Source organism: Python bivittatus, unplaced genomic scaffold, assembly GCF_059951505.1.
Source record: "Python bivittatus isolate LINGU-HERP-01145 unplaced genomic scaffold, Pbiv_v1 ctg000610_np1212, whole genome shotgun sequence".
In the NCBI taxonomy this organism is placed as follows: Eukaryota; Metazoa; Chordata; class Lepidosauria; order Squamata; family Pythonidae; genus Python; species Python bivittatus.
Window position 1 is genome coordinate 23,882,472 of NW_028277088.1, and position 17,540 is coordinate 23,900,011.

Consider the following 17,540-nt stretch of genomic DNA (forward strand, 5'->3'; position numbering starts at 1 on the left):
TTATATTTCAGAATCAAACCCAGGTCAATTTATCCATCTTGCTGAATGTCCAGTTGTCTTTATGTTATTTTTGAATTTATATTTAAATTCAGAATGAAACCACAATGTTTATGTCATTTGAATTGTGCCCAATAATTTTTGGAGCTCTGATTTTAAACGTATGCACAAATCCCTTATAATTTTGTAATTTATTCAGAAGCAAATCCTAGACATATAATTACTGATAAAAGTAAAGGCTGGTTCCTTAGTATGAAAGCATGTAGAACTGAAATAACATACACATACATAACATACAAAATAGTTTGAAAATGGTATTAATGTACTTTAGATATATCAAACTTCATTAATCCCTGTTACAGTACTTTTCATATAGGTTTCTTTAAGCACTTACATGCCATTTTCCTAACTATAGGCATCTGTGTGATACATGAATAAATATGCACAGAATAGCATTGCTAACATGTTCACCAAGCAGTGCTTTCCAACAGTTTTGGAACTATAACTTAAAATTCTCAATTGCATTGACCAATGGGAATCTGGGAGTTGTAGTATCAGTAAACTGGAGGGCACTACATTGATGAAGATGATGTTTTAATGCTTTTTATTGCTCTAAATGAGGTTTGATAAACCTGGCTCTTTCCAAATATTTCGGAACTGTAATTTCCAGCTAACTGGCCAAAGTCCGCAGATCTAGGAAACATGAAATTGGGGAAGGCTGTTTTGAATTACTGCTATTCTGAATAATAGTAGCCATATTCCCATCCTTCTTTCCAGTCAATTAACCTGAATGAATAAACCTGTAACTTAACTTTCTCCAGCTACAGGTTGCTGAAAATGAGAAAGTAAGGTGGGAGGTGGAAAAGAGCCAACTTCAGCAGAACATTGAGGACAACAAGGACAGGATGATGAAACTTGAGAGTTATTGGATTGAGGCACAAACCCTGTGTCATACTGTAAATGAACATCTGAAGGAAACACAGAACCAATATCAGGCCTTGGAGAAGAAATACAACAAAGCTAAGAAACTGATTAAGGACTTTCAACAAAAGTAAGCAACGTCCCTGTGCTTAGTCAAGAATTCCCAGGCTGTATGGGGGCAAGCAGAGAGTCAAATCAAACAGTAGTCATCCAACTGTTGAACTTGGATGAGGAGATATAAGTTGCTCAGACATGAATTATTTGGTTGACTTTGATCAGTCCCTGTCTCAGCCTAACTTACAGGGGTTTTGTGAGTGTAACATGGTTATACCATATATGTCACCTTAAGCTTCTAGAAAAAAGGCTGGATATAAATTGTTCAACGGGGCATATTACCAGATAATATATGTAGGATTGCAGTTTAAAATGAAGAACAGCTTGGGATATAAGCCTCCAAATATGATTAACCAAATAGTGCCTGTACGCTTAAAGCTTCCAAAATGTGTATGACCATTTTAGGCTAAAGCTGTAAATGCATAAAGTATTTTACCAAACTTTTGAAATATTTAAATATGTTCTAAATAAGCCACATTAAATGAGAATATAATGCCTGCACATCACAGCTTTTCTGTCTGTGGAGCAACTTAATTTTTTTCCCACTATACGACACACTTTTAATAGCATGGACTTGTTTATTTTGATAGTGCTGATTAACCATTTTTCATAAAAGCTAATCTGAAATGTTATTTCAGGGCACTCCTTTTAATATGAAAGCATTGGTCGCATGCCTTTTCATCTTTAATTGCTCCATGTTTATTATTATAAGATTAGTATTAAACCTCTTATCAGCAGACATTCTCTAAGAAACTACATACTAATGTATACCACCTCAGCAAATTGATTCAGTATTTGTCACAATTCAGAGTTTGTTCTAACCAGCAAATGTATTTTTCCCCAAGAGAACTTGAGTTTATCAAGCGGCATGAAGTTGAAAGGAAAAAAATTGAAGATCTGGAGAAAGCTCACTTTCTAGAAGTTCAAAGTTTACAAGCTCGTGTAAGAAACATTCATGACTTTCATTTATTTTGGAAGTATTATTTCTTTGTTAAAATTTTAATTACAGATTATAAAGAAAGGCAGATTATAAATCTTTTAAATAAATGAGCAACATTGCCGTGCTGCATGGAGATTATCCCTGCATTAAAAGAGGGACCTGAAGCAACGCTCACACTCTGAAGTATTGATAGTTATTCTGTTAATTTGCCTCATGAAAAGGAAATGTCACAGATCTTTTCCTAACAGTTGGTTATATTTTCTCCCAGATTAGAGAACTGGAAGCAGAAGTCTTCAGGCTACTGAAGCAAAATGGGAGCCAAGTTAACAACAATAACAACATTTTTGAAAGACAGACATCTGTTGGAGAATTCTCAAGAGGAGATACAGTGGAAAACCTTGATGGAAAGCAAATGTCTTGTCTGGATGCCTTAAGTCAAGGTTTGTTTGAACCAGATGATACGCTTAATAACTGTGTTGCTTCTGTGTGAAACAGTTTTGGAGTGATTAATATTTTCAGAATGTAATAAACGATGTGCTGATCCATCTCAAATACTGTCATATACCTGTAAGGTGTATAATTCCATTTCTTCTGTTCCATTTATGTCTATTTGTTATCTGTATTATGTTAATAAACAAATTAAGAAAGAGTTTGTGCACTCTTATATGTCTTACATCTGTTTTACATTACTCTTGTTCCATAGTGAAAAATAGAGGAATTTACAAATGACTTCTGTATGTATAAAAATAAACCAAAGATTTGTTTAAAAATATAAACACCTGTGTGTTTATGTGTTCAAAGCAGGGATGGACATCCCTGTTTGGGGCAGAGAGCCATATGTGTCTTGACAATGAATTTCTCTTTCCATCACATTGAAAATTTGGGTTGTGAGCTGCCCAGAGTTTGGTTCAAGATGGGCAGCTATATAAATGCTTAAATAAAAAAATAAAATTGTAATACAGTGGCCAGTTTTAGAGGAGCACAGAGAACACTTTAGTAGCCATAGTTTGTGTAGTCTAGAAACAGTAGAAACAGATGAGAGAGAGGTATGGTTGACATATAGAAACACTATCTGTACAGTGTTGGGGAGCACTTCTTTATTCATTCATATGAAAAATCCAGGTGTAGATGTATTTGAATTAAAAATGTGCAGAGGTAGACTCTGGAAGGAAAGAAAAGATAGAGGTATAGTTTCTTTTCTGTGTAATTTTGGCAGATCCAGGATTAAACATACATCTGCTACCATAATCCCATACACACATGAACTTTAGTGTGTATAAATGCTCCCCCATTTATGTGGTTGATACTTTTCCTTGTATAACACTTTGTCAGGTTGCTGATGCATTTTAGAGAAAGCACCTTTTTCATTTTCATAAATTGAATTATTCTACAATGAAGTAGCTTCTTGGTAATGTATTTCAGATAAGAAATAGATTTTCTGACTGTCGCTGTCTATAGCAGATTTTTTAAAATCTCAGAGGGTATCTGTAATATTTTAAGGCAAGGAATAATAGCCCATTGACTAATAGATCTCCTGTGCATGTTTGCAGAAGGAGCTGTAAAGGGGGTTGATCCTGATGATGTTTTTGGTAAGTTTTTTTTCTAGAGTGCATGATCTAATGTTCAGTGTGGAAGTAAATCCATTGTAACAGCGGATGTAGTATGTCTCCGTCTGTCTTAGAACTTGCCTTGCTTTTCCACTAGTGTTGCAAATGTGTAATGGATGTTTCATTTTGGGACCATGTCCTGAGCCCATAATACACATAAGCACTGCTACAAAAGAAATAATGTGAAACCATACATAGTTATTGATCCATTCCATTTGGCTGTCACACATTTATGTATGTACTTCGTAGCTTGTACAACTTGTGGACCCATGATTTGGTATTTCCTTGTATATACCCACTCACATGCTGGTTAAATATATGTGTGCAGATATGACTTCTGTCTTTTTGCTATTTCTTAGTCAAAAAGGTTGTTTCCATTTCAGGAATGAACATTGTACAAAGTTGACACTGTCATGCTACCAATGTTTTGAAATCAAAAGTCCTGAACTTTGTGTGGTGAAATATTGTGAAGAGTCATTATTAAATATATAGGATCAGACTCTTAGTACATTTAATATATGTACCAGCATACAAAATGTTGCACTTTAGCTGCAGCTATAAATCACCAAAAGTATGAAAAGCTTTTTAGGAAAGAACTGCACACAATCAAGAGCCTTTTTTTCACCTTTGCCTAATTCTGCGGCTTCCTGAATCATCCTATCATGATAGAACTAAGGTAAAAGGTTAGAACGTTCTATTGCAAGAACGGCTTCTTTAAATGTATAACAATTCAAAGTATATAATTCCTCTTTTGTCCAGAAGAAACATATTCCATGAAGATTTCTGTTAGAATTGCCAGTTGGCCTCTTTTTCTGTGAAGATAAAAATGATGTCCTCTAATCTGTCTAAGCTCAGAAAGGAAAGAAGATGTTCAACTTAATGGAATATATTACACATTAAAGAATTGATTTTTACTTCAGAAAAAAAAATGAGAATTGTCTAATGCTAAATAGCGTGTGTATGTCTTGGAAAGTGTAGCATGTAAAGATTTTCCAAGGGTTCATTTGTTACATAGAGGATTTCTTTTAGAAGTGAATATGTGTAGCTCAGGGTTGAACTGTGGAGTCCTTGGGGTTCTCTGAGCTTGGTTGTTTTCTTGCAAATGTTTCGTTACCCGGCTAGGTAACATCTTCAGTGCACTGAAGATGTTACCTAGCCGGGTAATGAAACATTTGCAAGGAAACAACCAAGCTCAGAGAACCCCAAGGACTCCACAGGATTCCTTTTAAATTTGATTCTATATGCCCACTCATATAGGTTGGCTTTGTCAGAATTAATCACATAGCCATCTGGGTACAGGTACAGAAGAAGGGTTCAGTTAAATCATTTACCTTTTAGTTACATTGATCCCACTTTTTGATACTTCTACATGCCTGCACTGTCCAATAAATCAGAGTAAATTTAGATTTAATTTCATCCTCCATTAAACTCATCAGTTTATAATGTAGAGTTTGACATGGCAAAGTTATGTTCCTGTTCCATTGGTTAAATGATGGGCATATGAGTTTTTGCTTTTCAAAATTATGAGCAAACAGAATAAAAATGCTTCTTAGCAGGACATTTGTTAAAAAATATAATGAAAGCAATATAGTGATAGGATCCTGGGAAAGTGTCTCACTGTATCTACTAAAAGTAAAAATACCACTGATTCAAGCTTGAGTCTTGGTAACTCTATCTGGATAGTTTCCTTAGCAGCCTTATACAAGCAGCTTGCATTGCCTTTTAATCAATAGGCTTGGAATTTCTAAGTGGTTCCCCATCCAAGTACTAACCAGAACAGAACCTACTTAGCTTCTGAGGTCAATTAAGATCAGCTAATGGCTGCCACCTGCTTAAGCTTTAACTATAAAATGTTATAATGAATTACAATATCACACCAATAAAGCCTAAAGTTTGACTACACAATTATCTTCCCAATATTGTTTTGATTCATAAATGTGAATGTTAAACAATTTTTTCTGGATCTTTTGCATTGGAAAAAAAGAATAGCCAGTATAAAGTATTTTAGAGGCATCTTGTAGAACATGATTAAAGTTCATCTTGTTGATGTCAAATCTATCCTAAGTACCACTATGTTTTCCAGTCTAGCATCTTCCAAATATTTTGGTAATTCTTTCACATTTGGAGAGCACCAAGTTGGGGAAGACTGCTGTACCCATATTCTGGATATAATAATTTTGGTCTGTTGATTAAAATGAATTATAAAATCCTGTCTTCATAATAACATCTAGTCTGAGAATTCTATAACATGTTTCATACCAGTTTAGATGTAGGTTTAGTTTATTAATAATGAATAAAACAATTGTGGTTATGTTGATAGGATATATTTTGTATTAAGGCAGGTTTGTGCTTGTGTGAATGATGTATTATGAAGAACAATTAAGTAAATAAGTTATTGGGAAGAAAAGGAAACAAGAACACTTTTTTGCCTCTAGTTAACCTCACTGAGTTTCTGGTCTGCTAGGTCTGGCCCTATCATTAGACCAGTAAAGTCTAAAAGCCTTGGGTAGCACTAAGCCCCCAAACCATTCCTTGCTCTTTGCATGCTAATAGCCTTTCTGCACCCTGAAATTAACTGGTTGCTCTCAAGTATGCTGGAGGATCAAATCCTGTTGTCCATGTTAAAAAAGATTCATAGCTTTTTCTAGGGGGAATGAAGGAAGGGATTATTTTGTCAGATACCAAAACTTTGAGCCAGCCCTGGTTGAGGTCAGGGGTATTTTGTGACAAATTTTGTTGGAAGTTGCTCTGTAAGATACTGACTCACAGGTCTGAGGAGCAAGAAAAGTATTCCTATTTGATTTACAGTTGCATCAGGAAGTGAAGAAAATTAAGCTCATCGTTTTTGCATTTCATGTATTTGCATATATGAACATTGAAAAAATATCCTTTATCCAGAGCTGAGGAGTGAAGTTTATAAAATGACTTGACCAAAAGGAATCAAACTGATTTAAAACTGCTTGGGAAGCATCCCAGGGTCTTCAAGAATCAAAAGCAAAATGTACTCGACCCTGGACCTAGGCTATATCTTTCTTCTGCTCTCTGCCATTTTTTAAATAAGCTATGTGCTTGAAAGCAATTTCATATTCGTTTTTACAAAAACCCCTGTTTTATAGTTTTATTCTTCAACAAGTATACTTTTAGAATGTTAGCACCGGTAGTGAAGGGAGAGGAAAGTGAAGAATGGACCGGAAAGAGAAAGAAGGAACAGCATACTGAAAGAGAACATGAGTGGACGCTTTTAATATTACTGTTTATTTGGCTGTCAGTTTAAAAAGTTTCTTTTTTGTCACTTCTATTCTGTATTGATTTATGTGTTGCATGGAAAAAAACTCCAGAGATGGATGGGTTTCCCCACCACTACCCAACCTCAAAACCAAACTTGCTACATAATGGTTTAGCAGGGTATGGCCACTTCGTAGCCCAAATCCTCACTTTTCCTTTTGCCTTGCTGCTGTTTTTAGTGATTAAAATAACTAATCATATGGTTATTATTATATGCACATTGATGCCTAACATTTACTAATCATGAATTCTCTCAATAAGGCTTGGAAGTTTAATGAGATGGTGGGAATGGTGCAAAATGAACCCAAGACCCTATCACAGCAGCATAGCTCCTGAATCCCTTGAAGAAAAAGTTGAGTTGAAGAAAAGTATGTCAGGATTTCTTACTTAACAACTGGCAGCATTATTCATAGCCCTTGTTTTTACTGCCACTGTAGTCACCATTTCTTCAAAAGAGGCTAATGAAAAAGTTGGCACAAGAATTTTCTTGCAAGATAGTCTTTGATTTTGGGTTTTCTGACACCTACCTGCATATCCCACAAGGACACAATGCTTCCTATTGTCCATAGATTCACTAGCCAGCACACATTTAGCTTTGAGGGGTGTGCAGCTGTTATTGACATGCCCAAACTATATTATTACATTATCTTTTTTTTTTTACTGCTTCTCAGCAGGAACCAGAATAAAAGTGTCCCATTCATGCAATGAGCAACTGTATAAATGATTTCTAGAAATGTAAATAGTCATTTCAGCAAGGAGGTGGAATCTGGCCACTAGTGGGGGACAGATTTAATCCTTTCTCCCAATTTGAATCGGCCTCTATGCCTGACGCCTGTCTTTGGAAGAAAAGCTCTCATTTGGTACTACTATAATGTGAATTGTCTTCCAGTTCAAATTGGAGTTGCAGTGGGAAGCAAAGTTTAAACCCACCATATTAGTTACAAGTGTGTGAGTGCTGGTACTAGGCTCTTAAGATTTTAGTAACTAGACAGACAAAAACTAATTTAATGAATGGTAACAATAGGGAGAAAAGCCCTAGTAATTAGAGTAGTTTACACTGCTTAGAATATAAATTAGCTTTGTCTCCTACTCTGAAATATACTAAGCTAAACCACATTACACTGGAAAAATATCTAAACTACCTTTCAACCACCAAGGGCTTAACATATGTTAATTATTAAATAAGAGCTTAATTCCTAGCTTTAAACAAATCAGGATATTTTAACATTTTCTAATACAGTTTTAGTTTCGATGTGACAAATTATCAATTCACCTTGATAGTGTGCAAAGACAAATTATTTCCTCTATATTCAATCACTGAAATAAGCATGGGATATCTTGTTCATTCTGTACATAAAGTTTCATGTGTTTCAAGTTGAGAAATATGGATATTTCTGAGTATTGAGACAGTTGAACACAGTAGTGTATTCTTTTTTCCCAAAAGATTTCAATGAAGCAGTCCCTGAAACAGAAAGATTGGATTCTAAAGCTCTGAAAACTCGTTTGCAGCTTTCAGTGAAAAACAAAAGGTCACGGCCAACCAGAACAAGACTCTATGACAGCATCAGCTCCACAGATGGAGAAGACAGTCTTGAAAGAAAGGTGAGTACACGACTGTGACAAACATCAGTTGTTGTTTTGCCCGGCATTTGCTGTCAAGGCAATAGTCATTGAAATGTGATGAAACTTTACACAGAGAGGTATTCCAGTATTTTCTGTTTGAAGATAAAGCATATGTTTTCTTGCAGCCGTGCCAAGACGTCTGAATGAAATTTATGTACACTGTGATGTGCTTTTTCCTCCTCCCTCCATGGTGCTATTAATTCTTATTTAAACAAAGCAAAGCCATGCTTAACAGGTAATTTAAGGTGTGCAGTGCAAAAAAATGCAAATGCTGCAAAATAAAAAGTTAAAATAGAAACAGACATGGGATGGAAAGTATGCTTTCAAAAAAAGTGGTTTGCACATTCAAAGTAACTTGATTAGTTCCTGAATGCCTGAATCTGCTTCATAATCTCTTATACCAACAGCCTTCGTACAGTTATGGTAGCCCCATACACATTACAAAATCACCTCTGCCCATGTGTATGAGAACATCCTCACCAGCATCAGATTCTGGTGCTTCCTCCCTTTCCCCTGTGGCTAGCAGTGCTGAGTTTGCAGTTGACAACATAACTGAAAACCAGGATGAAGAGCAGCAATACATGACTGTTGTGTGTTCTCATGGAGGTACTCCACTCTCCTCTCCTTCAACATCCTGTCAAAGTTATGAAACTTCACCTGTGCATCATCTGACAAGCAGGAGTATCTGCCATGATGAAGGTACTACTAAATGTGTATGTGGCTGCATTCATTTTCTCACCTTATGTCACCTTCGATGTCCCATTTGCATTTTAATCAAGAATCCAAATAGAATTATATGTACTTTCCAACTCAGTCTTGATTTATTTAATTTATTATTTTGAGATTCTGAACTTTAAATATTTTTAAAATAAACTATACCACCTCTCCAAGTTGAAAAAAGAGATGGATGATACAATTAGTCTACTTCCAGTTTTTTTGTGGACAACCTCCATGTTAATCAGTTTCAGTAAATCTAACACTGACACTTCTGGCATCTCAAATTCTCACAAATTTATGATGGCAAATGTTTTTGTGGTCTACATAGTTCCTGTGAAGTAAACTTGAGAACAGAAGCTTATGGCACAATAATTTTCTTACATTTTAAGGTTCCACAACGCTCTCCTTGTGTTTACAATTACCTTTAGACCTAAACGTTTTCAAGTTCCAGAAATATAACCTTTGTTTTAAATCAAGATTACAAGGTTTAATCTAGGCAAAGTTCTCAAGGTTTTTTTCTTATATAGAGAATGCTTTCAGAAAAGTTTGACGTGTTATTGGTATTTTCTGACCTTGCTTCTCTTCCTGAAGATGTTGTGTTACCAGGATAGGTAGCATCATCAGTGCATTCAGGAGTTACCTAGTGTGTTTGTTATTTTTGTTTTTTTGTCTGTATATTGTGCCCAAATCCCATCTTCTTTTTGGTTGTGTTGGTTTTTATGTTATCATTTGTGAATTGCCCAGAGCCAGTTGGAGTCAGGTGGTGTCTACATTGAAGTAAAAAAGCCAACTCTTTCAGTCTTTTCTCTTCATAGAAATTAATTAATTAAAACCCCATGAAGAGAAAAGACTGAAAGAGCTGGCTTTGGTGTTTAGTGTTGAGAAAAGAGACTGGAAAGGACATTATGGTACCTCTCAGGTACCTGAAAGAATCATGTTCAAGATGAAGACCTGTTTTCTCATGCCCCCGGGTATAGAACACACAATAATGGATTTACATTACAGGAAGGCAGATTCCAATTTAATAGAAAAAATGTTTGGGCCCCACTTGCCAAAACAGGTGGTGGGCTCTGATTCAGTGGGTGTGTGCAAGTGAGGGTTAGAGAGCCATCTGCCTGCCATATTTTAATTTGGATTCCTGCAGTGGCTCTCTAGATTGAAGCCATTATTTCAAGATATCCTTTTGTTATGGCTTTTAGATCTATACAGCCTTTCACTAGAAAGTTTGCATTTGATGCTTCAAAAAATTTCCAGCATTTCTACCTTAAGGATGGTTTAGATGTACATCATAAAAATAGCAATACTGTACATTTGTTAAAAGCACAAATATATTTTCTGGCTTGGAGAGCAAGTTTTTCATTCCTAACATTTTTTTAATACCATTTGCCTGCTAAGTTGTTTGAAGCTTCTCGGGCAATAAGTAAGCTTACTACCAAGAAGAAAGGTTTTGGCCATCTCTATAAAGCTAAATATGCATTCCTTTGAATCCAGTCCTGTACATTTTTTAATTTGCTTTTACAGAGATGGGAGGAGTGTTAAAGGAAGACTTAATATTTCTATTAAATTGTAGGGCATCTTTGTGGTGGTAAATCAGTATGTACAGTAAGTGAAGGTAGTTTCTTTTCTGCCAATCACTCTGATCAAATTCTCATCAGCTATGCACAATGACTTGAATTAAGAAAGTATCTTCAGTGCTTCCTTAATGGATTGAATGTCCTTGCTCTATAAGAGCACTACAAAAGTGATAATTGTGCCATGCATGCACTTGTCAGATGCAATATTGGAAAGGCTATGTGGATTTATATGCAATCCACAGCAGTTCTCCTCAGTTTTGATGGATAATGAACAATGCATGGTGGTTCAGAAAGAAACAGATATTTTATTTGTGTTAGAAAGTTATAGCTTCTGGGCCTCTGGCATAGTCTGTGCTTTAGCTGCCATTCTGGATGGTGCCAGATTTGGTACTTTGAAATAAAAAATAACTGTTTTTAGCTTTTCCAAAACCTTGAATAAAAAACAAGTCAATAGATACTGAATGTTATTTTAACAAAACCCCTGGCCACTCAGTGTCTAAAAGATGCAATAGTTCATGTTTGCAGCTAAAAGATGCAATAGTTCATGTTGGGAGGCTTTGCTCATAGTCACTCATGCCCTCGTGACCTCTTGTCTGGATTACTGCAATACACACTACATGGGACTGCCCTTGAACAGCATTCGGAAGCTTCAACTGGTACAGAATGCAGCTGCACGGGTAGTAAATGGTGTCAGATATTTGACATATGTAACACCACTACTGTGTGAGCTGCATTGGTTGCCAGTATGTTTCCGGGTGCAATTCAAGGTGCTGGTTGTCAGCTTTAAAGCCCTTCATGGCTTGGGACCAGGTTACCTGAGGAACCATCTTCTCCCAGTTGTTTCTACCTGTCCAGTCCAGTCTGGCAGGATGGGCATACTCCAGTTCCCATCAGCCAAGGAATGTTGGCTGGCGGGGACCAGGAGATATGCCTTTTCTGCTGTAGCGCCTGCCCTCTGGCACATTCTCCCTCCTGAGATTAGGATGGCCCCAACCCTGCTGGCCTTTCAGAAGGCCTTGAGGACCTGGCTATGTGCCCGGGCCTGGGGCCCCGAGTGTGTGAAGGGCCCTGTTTCCTCGTTATGTTGACACCAACGGATTATAACATCTCTTGGCTGCTATTTGTATTTAATTTCTTTTTTGTATTGTGTTTTAACTGTTTAATTGTTTTTACGATTGTTCGCTGCCCAGAGTTACTGGTTTGAGATGGGCGGGTATACAAATTGAATGAATGAATGAATGAATGAATGAATGAATGAATGAATAAATAAATAAATAAATAAATAAATAAATAAATAAATAGAACAAATTAATGAATTCTCATGTCACATTCAAGTATAGACAGTTGCAGCATGATTTCCCATGCAATCTTGATCTGTGTGCAATGACAGATCAAAACAATCCATTGCATGCAACAGCATTCAGTACACTTATTTTTTATTTATTGCAATTACTTAATCTCCCATCTTTCAGAATAAAAAAACTTCCAAAGCAGCTTAGAAGCAATATAAGCAATTATAAATCAAATACAATAATCATTATTTAAAGGCCAACCAACAACAACCAACTAACTAAACATGCGAACTTAAAATATGAATTTTAAAACCCCATGACTTTAGGAATATACAATAATTTTCATCAGTGAGCAGCGGAGAACTGCAATCGTGGATCACACCACCAAAAATGTTCTAGGAGGTTAACTGTTCTGAGTTTCTCCAGCAACATAGGGATGTGAGCAGACACACATCTTGACTTCCCCTCCACTGAGGGCTATACATTAAAATGTTTGGGTTTGGTCCAACAGAAAGCTTGAAAAGTTGTATTTGGCTTCTGGTGGTATAGAAATGTGACAACTATATAAATGATAATGAATAGCTAATCACATATAAGGTTACTCCACAGTTCAATATACAGTGGTACCTCGGGTCACGAACGCTTCTGTTCACGAACAATTCGGTTTGCGACCAGCACCGTTCACAAAATTTTGCTTCCGTTCGTGAACTCCGCATCGGGTGACGAAGAGGATCCGCGGCCATTTTCCCTGCCGTGACACGTGGTCATGGCTTCCTGTAGGCAAGATCGCGGTCGCAGACAGACACTGGCTGTGAAGCTTTTTGGTGTGCTTTTTAGCATGGCTCCAAAGAAAGCGCAGAGCAAGCATGGTGGTAAAAAGAAAGTGCAGAGCAAGCATGGTGGTAAAAAGAAAGTGCAGAGCAAGCATGGTAAGAATAAGGTTTTGAAGAAAATAACCATTGAACTGAAGAAGGAAATTGTAGAAAAGCATGAGCGTGGTATTCGTGTGACTGATCTGGGCTTGGAGTACAAGATGGCGAAGTTGACAATCTCAACTATTTTGAAGAATAAAGATGCCATCAAAGGAGCTGATGTGGCAAAAGGAGTAACAACATTAACCAAGCAGAGGACACAAGTGCTGGAAGAGGTGGAAAAACTTTTGTTAGTGTGGCTGAATGAGAAACAGCTGGCAGGTGATAGCGTTAGTGAAGCTATGATCTGTAAAAAAGCCAGGAAATTGCACAGTGATTTACTGCAAAAAAAACCCTCTACAAGCGCAGCAAGTGAAGAATTTAAAGCCAGCAGAGGCTGGTTTGGTAAATTCCGCAAGAGAAGTGGCATCCACAGTGTGACAAGACATGGTAAGGCTTCCAGTTCTGACAAGGCTGCTGCAGAAGAAAGAATTCGCGGAATTCATGAAGGCGGAAGGATACGTCGCTCAGCAAGTGTTCAACTGCGATGAAACAGGGCTCTTCTGGAGGGTTATGCAGCGCAGGAAAAAACAAGTGACATTAGACAGATTTTTCGCCAAAACTCAGCCTGCAGCTAAGAGGCAAAGAAGAGAGGAAACCCCTGAAGGAGATCTCCCAGATGTCCTTTTGGAGGGGGACTCTCCCTCCAAACAATAACCGCCTCCCCACCCGCCTTCCTGTCCTCCACGCCAGAAGTCGCCTCAAGCAAGGTTAGCGTTCTCTCTCTCCATACTGTACTGTACTATACTTTGTTTCATATTTTTGTGGTTTTAAAAACAATACATTGGTTCAGAACGGATTAACCATATTTACATTGAACCTTATGGGAAAATTTGATTCGGGTCGCGACCAATTTGGGTCGCGACCAGAGTCATGGAACGAATTAAGTTCATGACCCGAGGTACCACTGTATTATCTGCCTCACAAGATCATTTGTTCTCTCCGTTATGATATTATTGTTACAATTATTTTAAAAGCAATAGTATACAACAATATAGTTTTTAAATTCACTTCTCATGGCTTCTCTATTTCCCTGTTTTATTATTTTATTTTCAGTTGCTTTTTTTCCCACAAGATACTTCCCCCACCTTGAAAAATCTGCAAATAAAAACTATCAGCCATATGATTAGCATTGCAGAGACAAGCCAAAACAAAAAACAAAACTAAACACTGCGCAGAATATTATTCCAAGTGGCCCGAAATTGTTATTAGCAGCATTCTGTATCACTATAATTTTATAGCAGAAGATTTTTTAAAAAATACCATACCTTTCTGTCTCTGGTTTTTTATTATATAGCATATGTAATTGCAGACAATATACTGTGTACTTAAATTTACTGCAAACTTTAACTTTTGATGCAATGTATCCTTGTTTACTTGAACTATATAAACTATATAAATGATAAAAGAAACCCTTATCCTTTTAGTTGAGATTAAGTAATAGGAAATAAGCAACCAAGCTCTAAGCTAAGTAATTCTTCTGATTTGAGAAAGCTCTATTTCTGATTAATGCACTGGTTAGCATTAGGAAGCTAGATTATTAATTATGGAAAAATTTCTCTGTGGTAAAGAATTCTTTGGATTTTTACCTTGTTAGTTTTTATTGCCAAAACACCAAACCATCAATTTAATATGTTGCATATTTCTTCAGTTGTCAAATTTACCAAAATTGCTAACATCCTTCGCATGCAAATATAAACAATTGGGTCACAAACAAAGCTTTTCTTGTATTCCGTCTGGTCTTTAGAAAAAAAATACTCCTTTCTTTGAAATAAGAATCCCTTGAATTGTGATGAATGAAGCCATCTGCTTCAGTGTAAATGGAGTCTTTTCTATGCAAAACAAAATTGCTGCTTTAATTATAAATGCACATTGCTATAATCAATTGTGTTTTTTCATGTACAAATGTCCTAGATGGTGCAACAGGTATCCAATCACCAAGAGTATCCAGCCCTTCTGTAGGGCATATAACAGCAATAAAACAAATGTTTGTGGACCTGGGGTAAGCATTTTAAAACCTTGCTTTTTCATTAATAAGACAGCAAATTAAATTTAGTTAATTCTTTTAATTCTTTGTTTAGAGCGTTAGCTTTTTTCTTTTTTCTTTTCTTTTTTTTTCTTTTGGACATTGATTCTTCTAACATTACAGGACTCCATTGATAAGAAGTTCTAGCATGAGTAAGAGGCAAAGGGAGAAAGAACCTATTCGAGTTTCTACTGGCTGCAGGTATGAGTGAATAATAAGGATCTATGCAGTTTCTGAACACGTAATGGAAACTTTTCAGAGAGCAAATTTGCTTCAACACTGCAGTTGACTCACCTGGAATTAATACTGTTGAATTCAGAGAGATGGATTTCTGAGTACACAGGCATAGGATTGTGGTTTAAATACCTTACTCTTATGGGTTATATTCATTAAAATAGAGAGCTAGTGTGGTCTAGTGGTTAAGGCACCAGGCTAGAAACCAGGAGATTGTGAGTTCTGGTCCTGCCTTAGGCATGAAAGTCGGCTGGGTGACCTTGGGCCAGTAACTCTCTCTCAGCCCTAGGAAGCAGGCAATGGCAAACCACTTCCAAAAACGTTGCCAAGAAAACTGCAGGGACTTGTCCAGACAGTCACCAGGAGTCAACACTGACTTGAAGGCACACACACCACCACTATTCATTAAAATATATTTGCTGCAGTGTGCTCAGTAGTATTTAATTACACATAGTCTTTTTAGTTTTTAGGCTGGAGAAATGTAGGGGAAAAAATGGGTTGGTTTTCTAGCCTACCTGTGAAAGACTGACTGTGAAAGACCAAGTGAGCAAATGGGAATCTATTGGTAGACATGGAGGGAACAAGTTTGTGAAGGACGTGATATATTAAAGTGTAGAATGTCCCGGTCAGTGATCAGCTTTTTAATGACCAAGTCCAAATATCCCAAACATACAATCCTCAGTGGAAGGAAGATCAAGATGTGTGTCATTCCCATACCCATCCCTGTGTTGATGGAAAATGTCAAAAGAGCACCTGTTACAGTGTTTGGCTTATCCCAGCTATAGCATGCTGTGATTGGAAACCCTGCAGGTAGGCCACATAGCGTATGATACAAACAGCTATAAAAAAAATGATGGACTATGTGTCACAATGCACATGTTTGTCACTGTGTCTGTCTGTCTTACACACACACACCCCTATAATAGGGTATTGTAGTTTCATTGAACCAAACACTGATAAAGTATCTCTTTAGAACCTTCGCTACCAAGGTGTTTTATAAAGAATGATTCCATTAGCAGTGCATTTTCATTTTTGTATTGGTTTAAGAGGAAACTTCTCACAGGGTGGTTGTTGTGGAGAAAATAGGAGGAAAGAGTATTAGGTATGTTTGCCACCTTGAGTTATTATTTATAAAAAAAGAATAAAGGTGGGATAAAAAAAATCTTTCCTTAGATAAATCCCTTAGAAAAATGTTCAGAATAAAATAAATGCATAATTTTTTCAAATATGCAGTAATTCTTCACTGGGCTGCTGCAGAGAAACGTAAATTTGAGTCACTTTATGTGAGATGGGCAGCTATATAAATATGATTGATTGATTGATTGATTGATAGATAGATAGATAGATAGATAGATAGATAGATGATAGATAGATAGAATCACAACATGCATTCCATTGTGTAATGAATATTTAGTTAAGCTCTTTATAATATAGCATTTAAGGCACCATTTTTGCAACCCCTGGAGGCTGAAAAATAAAGTGAAATTCCCAGCCGAAAAGGTTGCACAATTTTGATTAATGTACTTACGATGAATTTTACTATTACTGTTTCAATAAGGTTGAATATTCTGGATCGAAAATTGTGCCCTTGGATCTGTTTATATTATAGTATCTCAAAATGAGGAAGTGTTCCCTTTTAAGGATCTCAAAAAAAAAGCCTGACTTCTGTTGAATTATTCTTGCTGCAGTCATCTATTTACAAAAAAGAGAACCATTTCAGGGGCTCTAAATAGTGATCTCATGCTAATCAATCCAGTCTTCTTTATAGTCTCAATTTTTTTGTGCTTTTGAATAGCGCACTTCTTTCAATGTCTTATATGTAGCCATCCATCTTGCAAGGCAGTGTTTCTCAGCCTTGGCAACTTGAAGATATTGGACTTCAACTCCCAGAATGCTGACTGAGGAATTCTGGGAGTTGAAGTCCACACATCTTCAAGTTGCCAAGGTTGAGAAACACGTTCTAAGGTAACCTTCCTCAATTCTTTGCCTCTGTATCTGTTGGATTGCAACTCTCAAATTGCCACCCAAAGAGTCAATGGGACTGTAATTCAGTGCAGCCTCTCATTAGATGAGAGAAGGTTGTTCTGAGGGCATGTGAGCAACCAAGGCACAATCAATATTTGTTTTAAAGTATGTTTACTCATCAGGATAATAACAAATAATATTTGTTTAATCAACAGAAAAAGAATCTACAATAGAATGGCAGTGGTCTTCCTAATTAACTGTAGAACTTTGCTGC

The 17,540-nt window shown here is 36.6% G+C and overlaps 1 protein-coding gene across 2 annotated transcripts in view; it reads left to right on the forward strand.

Moving 5' to 3' along the window:
- PPP1R9A (protein phosphatase 1 regulatory subunit 9A) overlaps nt 1-17,540 on the forward strand; it is a 124,492-nt gene that overhangs the window by 87,664 nt on the left and 19,288 nt on the right. Inside the window, exons 9-16 of one of the 2 annotated variants that reach the window (XM_025164700.2) lie at nt 819-1,048; nt 1,878-1,974; nt 2,241-2,412; nt 3,523-3,561; nt 8,309-8,466; nt 8,895-9,186; nt 14,956-15,043; nt 15,191-15,268. In XM_025164700.2, coding sequence (XP_025020468.2) covers nt 819-1,048; nt 1,878-1,974; nt 2,241-2,412; nt 3,523-3,561; nt 8,309-8,466; nt 8,895-9,186; nt 14,956-15,043; nt 15,191-15,268 — 1,154 coding nt within the window. The remainder of the gene's footprint in view (nt 1-818; nt 1,049-1,877; nt 1,975-2,240; nt 2,413-3,522; nt 3,562-8,308; nt 8,467-8,894; nt 9,187-14,955; nt 15,044-15,190; nt 15,269-17,540) is intronic. The other variant, XM_007425110.4, reaches the window with a different exon arrangement.